Source organism: Miniopterus natalensis, chromosome 17, assembly GCF_054644295.1.
Source record: "Miniopterus natalensis isolate mMinNat1 chromosome 17, mMinNat1.hap1, whole genome shotgun sequence".
Lineage (NCBI taxonomy): Eukaryota > Metazoa > Chordata > Mammalia > Chiroptera > Miniopteridae > Miniopterus > Miniopterus natalensis.
Window position 1 is genome coordinate 25,530,434 of NC_142097.1, and position 7,128 is coordinate 25,537,561.

Here is a 7,128-nt window from a genome sequence, read left to right on the forward strand (position 1 = left end):
CAGCTGCGGGCTCGCGGCCCCGGCGCTGGTATTGGGGCAGCGAGGGGGCAGTTCTCTATAACGCGGTCTCCGGGAGCCAGCGGGGAAGAAAGAAGCCGAGCGGGCGGAAGGCGCCCTCCCCGCCGCCTGGGCCCGGGCACCGGGTGCCGGGCCCGGGGTCCTTCCCGCCTCCCGCGGTCGCCGGTCGCTTTGTTTCCCCCGCCTCTGCGCTCCGGGCTACTCGAGAGGGGCTCCCGCCGGGGCTGCTCAGGGAACGCGGCGGCAGGAAGGGCGGCCGACCGCGCAGGGGCTCGCGGGGACCCAGGAGTCCGGCCGCCGGGAGGGCCGCGTGACGAGATCGAGGAGGGAGCTAGAGCTTCGAGGCCCAGGGGGGCGGGCCGGGGGCGACCGTGAGCGGAGACCTCCCCGTCGAGGGGGGGCGATGTTCCCCTCGCCCGTGGGCTCTTCGGGCAGCCAGGGCATCCCGCCGCTAGGACCAGGGCCCCCTCAGTGGGCACCCCCCTAGGCGGTTCCATGGAGACTCTGTGCCCCGCTCCCCGCCTCGCAGTGCCCGCGTCCCCGCGAGGGTCGCCCTGCTCCCCGACACCCAGGAAGCCGCGTCTGGGGACCCAGGAGTTCTCTCCGCTCTGCCTGCGTGCCCTTGCCTTCTGCGCCCTTGCCAAACCCCGGGCGTCCTCTCTGGGCCTGGGGCCTGGGGAGCCGGCGCCGCGGGCTCCTGTGCTGCTGGGCCCTCGCGCCCCCCTGTGCGCCGGCGGCTGGGCCCCGGATGGCCCGAAGCACCTCGCGGGACAGGCCGGGCGGTCCAGCTTGCCGAGCCCCCCTGCCGGCCAGGATGCCGACGCCGCAGTGTGCCGGGGCCGCCGTGAGGAGGAAGAGGGCGGAGGCAGTTTCCCGCACTTCGGCGCCCGCTCCGGCCTTCCTGCGGGCCGCTGCCCGGCGCCCCGGAGCCCTCGGGAATCGCCGACCAGCTCCGCCTCGGCTCCGCGTAGGCCAGCCCTGGGTCTCGAGTCCCAGCCTGGCCCTGCCGCCGCCAGCCCGCCTCAGAAGCCCGATTCCCGGCCTTCGCCGCCACCTGCGGGCCTCTCCATCGAGCCCGCGGGGCCCGGGGCCGCGCCCGAGCCGCCCCAGTCCGGCCAGACAGCCGCGGTCGACGGAACCCCTCAGCAGGCCGGCCCCGAGGCACCCGCCGCCAGCCCCTCGACGGCCAGCGAAGCTCCGGCCGCGCCCGGCAACCTCCGCCAGGAACATTTCGATCGACTGATCCGCCGGTCGAAACTGTGGTGTTACGCGAAGGGCTTCGCCCTCGACACGCCGAGTTTGCGCAGGGGGCCCGAGCGGCCGGCGGCGAAAGGGCCGGCGCGGGGAGCCGCCAAGAAGCGCCGGCGGCCGGCGCCCCCCCCGCGCAGCGCGCAGCCCCGCCGCCCGGCCCCGACGCTCCCCACCGCCAGCACCTTCAGCCTCCTCGACTGCTTCCCGTGTCCCCCGGCGCTGGTCGTGGGCGAGGACGGAGACCTGAGGCCGGCGTCCTCGCTTCGCCTCCAGGGAGACGCCAAGCCCCCGCCTGCCCACCCGCTGTGGAGGTGGCAGGTGGGGGGTCCCGCTGTCCCTGAGCCCCCCGGCGTCAAATTCTGGGGGATCAACCTGGAGGAGCTCTGAACGTGAGACCTCTTCTACCAAGAGGGAAAAGTTGGGGTCACAGCCAAACTGCCGGCTGCCTTCTCACACTTGCCTGGCCCCTTTATGGTTTATGGACTGTGGTCAGAGGGACCTCAAATGACAGTGATCTTCAAGCACCTAACTGGTTGGGGTGACACCCCCTCCCCCTCATCCTCTGGAGATGAACGAAGGGCTGGAGTCAGGAGAAGGCTTAACGGAAAAGATTTAATGACATAGATCCCAGCCCCTCCCCTCTGCCATCTCGGATCTCTGGGGGCAGTGCCTTCACCCCAGGGGGAGCTAAGGAGGCTGCAGCCCGAAGACAAGGCAAAAAAAAGATGGAGAGAGACCATGGTGATGGACAAACCGGTTGTTTCTGTGGGCGAGCTCGGGGTTGAGGGGGCTGTGGTGGGGGTGGGGAGGTGATTGGCAGCTCCCTGGGGGCATCCCCCACCCCCACCATCTAGGCCTTTAACCCTTCACTCCCCTAAGGCCTTCCCCAGCACTCATAGCACCAAGGTGCCTTCATGGGGGAAGGGCAGCTTGAGCAAGGGGACTATCACCCCCTTCCTAGGGGCCCCCAAGTCAGGAGACCCCCGATTGTCGAGATGTCAGTCTCAGCCACCAGCTTTTCCCTTTTGTCCAGTTTTGGAGTTTCCTTCTTCAGTTTTCCTGTTTGCTTTCAGTTTATGAGGTCTGATGGGTGAAAGAGGATGCCCCTTGATAAACCAACCCCCTCCTCCAGTTTACTCCTCATATTAGGAGGGGCAGGGCTGCTGTAGACACAGGACAAGCTGCTTTTTGTGGAGGGGTAAATGGAAGGGATCTTGGCCAAACCACAAGGTCCAGTGGGGTTTGAAGGGGCAAGGATTGGGTTTGGGTGGGAACTGGGCTGAGGTACCCTCAGCTTCCTCCCCTTTACTTCTGGCATTTTGGGAGTTGTCAGGGACCTGATGGATCCGAAGGGGGCAGGGCCAGGGGATTAGTTTTGAGGTCAGAGGTTCTGTTTTCTGGGGGGGAGGGGAGAGCTAGGCCTGGACCACGCCCTCAGGCTGGGAGGATCCCCCTAGAGTCAGGGAGGGATGGAGTGGATATCTCCTCCACCCAGGTGAGGTCAGGGGAGGTTAGCTGTTAGGGAGATTCCAAGTTTAGGTGTGAGGGGAACCTGGGGATTGAGGACCTGCCCAACAACATAGGGACCCAGTGACCCTTCTGTCCACACCAGAATAAAACCCCCTTTCCCCCCAAACGGGGTGAGGGAGGAACAATTCCCGCATACGATATTGGGGAAGGACTTGTCTCCTTTTCTGTGAAAATGCTTTGTAAAAAGTTATTGTTTGCATAGAGCAGATTCTTGATAAATACTGTTTTGGACCATAAAAATTTTGTTCGTTTTAAAAACTGTGTCTTTTCATTATTTCTTGCTGGGGGGTGAGGGTGGGGGTGGGGTGGTGGGCGTGGGGTGGGCACTGCTCTCTTTCTCCTCAACATCTGGCCTTTATGAACCCTGCTGACCTCCCCTCCCCCCTCCAGCTGTGTCGTGGGAAGAGGGAGAAGGGCGGGAGAGTGCCTTCCATTCCTGTGCTTCAGGGGTATCCCTCTTATCTTGCCCCCCAAGACTACGGAAGGCAGAGGAAGAAGGAAGATGGGACGGGTGGGGAGAGAGCCGCTGTGAAGAGGGGGTGGTGTTTGCAAGGACAAATTCAGAAAGGCAGAAGTCCTGTTTTATAAAGCTCCTTGCTTTTAGTAATGTGGTCCGGGTTAGTTTTGGCCCCTTTGCCCAGCCTGGGCGGGATGGCATGAGCTTTGGGCGAAGAAGGAAGGGGTGGTGGGTCATGAAACACTCCTTGGGACTCTCCTCTGAGGAGTGGGAGGTGGGCCCTTAATTTGTTTTCCCTCCTCAAGTGAAAGTATTAAGCCTCATCCTGGGAGGGGGGTGGGGCTGTGAGCACCTTTTCACCAGACCTGGAACTCCCCTCCTTGCTGAAAGGTTTAATCTGGGGAATCTCAGGGCTGGAAGCATCGCTAGGAACTTTCTAGTAATTTATAGAGTAGGGAATTATATTAGTTTCCTAGGGCTGCCGTAACGAATTGCCACAAACTTGGTGGCTTTGAACAGTAGAAATTTATACTCTCACAGTTCTGGAGGCCAGAAGTCTGAAATTAAGCTGTTGGCAGGGCCATGGTCTCTGTGACAGCTCTCAGGGAGGATTCCTTCCCCTCCTCCTCCAGCTTCTGGGGAGAGCCCAGGCATTTCTTGGGTTGTGGCTGCATCACTCCAGTCTCTGTCTCCATCGTCACATGGCTTTCCCCTCTCCTGTCTCTCATAAGGGTACTTGTCACTGTATTTACGGCCCACCTGGATAATCCAGCCTGAGGTCATTTTGACAACCTTAATTTAATTACATTGACAAAGACCCTTGTTTCAAATAAGGTCACACTCACAGGTCTGGAGGGAAGGGAGTTAGGACAGGCATACCTTTTGGGTGCCACCATTCAGCCCACCACAGAAACAGCTCCGGAAAGGAGGAACTTGCCCGTACTTTCTGGAAGAGGTGAACATGTTGGGGTTGGTGTGGAGTGCTGCCTCTGAGCTGGGGCCCCGAGCCTCCCTGAACTGAAGAGTTGGACCCATTGCATTTCCCAGGCTGACCCCGAAGGTGCTGGGACTCCCCTCCCCCAACACTCACCAAAGGGGAAAGGAAGCTCAATTTACTGTCCCCAGGAGGGTCCAAGGAAGCTCCCCCTTCCTCCCTGGTGTCTTGGCTGCTCCAGGTGGGGTGTCCCTAGCCCGTTCCCAGATTGCCTGCCTCTCCCCCATCCTTCATGTTCCCCCAGGTTCCAGGCTCTGCTACTGGCCACGGTGTGTTTTGCGGGATGTGGAAATCGAGGGTCTTCACTTCTGTCTGGGTCTCTGAATTCTCTTGCCGGGTTATTTCTTTTCCTGTAGCCTCAGAGGTTCTCTCTCCGTGGGCCTCCATCTCTCCACAGCTCTCGGGCCTGCGTCTGCCCCTCTTCACCAGGGCCACCTGCACAGCCCTGAGAGTGTGTGCCTCCTTAAATTTTGTCCACAAGGCCTTGGGGCCGACCTCACGCTAATCCAGCTCTGCTCACCATCACCTCCCCTGTCCTGGCCGCCTCAGCTGCCCTCACACCCTCTGCCTCTTGCCTCTTAAATCTTTCTGGTTTGACTTTTGCCCCCTGAAACCACTTTTTCCAGGGTCACTCATGACCACCCCCAACCACAAATCCAACGGTTGCCTCCCTGCTGTCCTGACCCCCGGATCTCTCCGTGATGGATGACATTGCTGGATGTTCACCAACCTCTCCTACTTCTCTGTCAGGTTCCTTTCTTGTTTTCTGTGCCTCCTCTCCCTCCTCTGTCCTCAGAAAGCTTTAAAAAAAGGGAGCCCAGTGATGTCCAGGGGGTGTCTACCCTCCACCCCCAAGTCTCCCCAGGTGATTCCTTTTGTCTTCTCCCAAATCTGTAGCTTGCACCTTCATAGGTAAGTGACTCCCAGATGACTGTCCCTGCCTCCCCACCCTCCGGCCCAGCCCCTCTCCTGAGCCCCATCTTTGTGTAGACACTGGCAACTCATATTTTCCCTAATGAAGAACGAGCTGATTGTCTCCACACCCTGCCCACATCAGTCCCCCTGGTCATGTCTACGTTCTGGTCACGGCTCTGCCTTTTTTCCCATTCCCTCCCCAAGACTCAGCACCTTGAATTCTCACCCAGGTCTCCCATTCGACCCATTGCTATCTATTTCTGGACCTCCTCCTGCTCGAGCTCCCTCTCACTGTCTCTCTCTCCCCCTCCCTCTCCTGCTCTCTCTGGGCACGGTGTACTTTATTGATGGTGCACTGCAAGGTAGGGCTCCCTAAGTCCCTCCCCTTCTTCAGGGGGTCAGAGGTGGAAACTGTGGAGGTCAGGAGATTCTCAGTGTGTTGGGGGACTCCCCAGTATCTGAGGGCCTCTCTTCTCTTGCTGGGGCTGATGGTCCAGGGGGCTCTTACTCCTTGGAGGCCATGTGGACCATAAGGTCCACCACCCTGTTGCTATAGCCAAATTCATTGTCATACCAAGAAATGAGTGTGACAAAATGGTCGTTGAGGTCTATGCCAGCCCCAGCATCGAAGGTGGAAGAGTGGCTGTCACTGTTAAAGTTGCAGAAGACCACTTGGTCCTCAGTATAGCCCAGGATGCCCTTGAGGAGCCCTCCAATGCCTGCTTCACCATCTTCTTGGTGTCATTTTATTTCTTGCCAGTATCTCCTGTATGCTGTCCTTCATAGTGCAGCTCCCATGAGTCTAGCCTGGACTATTGCAGTAGCCACCTAACTAGTTTCTGTATCTTTGATTTCTCTTGCTTCCCTCAGATCAGATTACCGCCTTACTCAGTGGGTCCCCTCATTTTATTAAATGCATCCTTCTTGACCTGTCATTCGGAGCCCTCTATGCTTTGACCCTAACTCTCCTGTCCAGCCTAGATCTGTTATTTCACTTTATACACTGTGTGGTCGATTACAGTGGAATGCCCTTCCTTCCCAGCCATCTACCCTTTTCTGTATCTTCATTTTCCAAGCCCACTTGAAATGCTATCTCTTCCATGAAGTATTCTTTGATTTCCACTGTTGGACATGGTCATGTCACCTCTAGACCCTCTTTACTCTTTTATGAAGAACTCTATAGACCTCTCCACTCTGCGGGAGGGGCATTGGAGTGTGGCAGAAGATTATGGGCTTTGGAGCCAAACACTGCCGCTTCCCCTCTCCGTGGCAACCCAGCAAGCTAAGTCAGGCTGCCCTGCGGGGGGGATCACCTTTCTGACCTAAGTTTTCATTTCATTGCTTTGGCCTTAACTGAGTCATTGACACAAAAATGGTCACTTCAAAATCACTCCTGAAATTGTAAAAACTTCCCGAGAAGATATTGTCCAGTGTTCCAAGTCCTTCTATATGGTATTTATAGTTTCTTTAAGATTTAAAAATATAGGGTATTGATGATAAGATCATTTTAATTTTTTTCTTGCACCCCTCTAAGTCATCTTGTATATCTTCATTTTCTTTAGGTTCTGGATCCGTGTCCTATCGCCGCAGGCATCTAACAAATACTTGTCCAATGCAGAGTGCGTGTTTTAAAAGGCTTACTTAAAAGCACTGCACCACAGCGTGGCCAGTGGCGCTTGGCTAGATGCAGTTCCAGAGATGTCCGCTAGATGATGCTGTCTGCTAGCACTAGGAGGAGGATGCCGGGCTGGCGAAGGGAGCGTGGTGCAGGGATTAATTCTTCCAGGCAACTGAGCCGGTCCCAGTGCTGGGTTTGATTAGAGGGATTTGTAAGAAATGCTCCTTACCTACCTACCAGGACTTAGTCAGGTGCTTTGCATGCATTATTTTGCCTTAATAACAATAGATAGTTATTATTATCTTTGTTTAATAGATAAGGAAGTGAAGGTTCAGAGAAGTTAAT

At 57.4% G+C, this 7,128-nt stretch overlaps 1 protein-coding gene across 1 annotated transcript; it reads left to right on the plus strand.

Annotated features, from left to right (window-relative positions):
* Positions 1–349: 349 nt before the first annotated feature.
* EPOP (elongin BC and polycomb repressive complex 2 associated protein) lies at positions 350–2,063 on the plus strand. Its single transcript, XM_087825617.1, has one exon. It carries the CDS (start codon positions 514–516, stop codon positions 1,654–1,656), a length of 1,143 nt encoding a protein of 380 aa, XP_087681743.1. The 5' UTR covers positions 350–513; the 3' UTR covers positions 1,657–2,063.
* Positions 2,064–7,128: the final 5,065 nt, after the last annotated feature.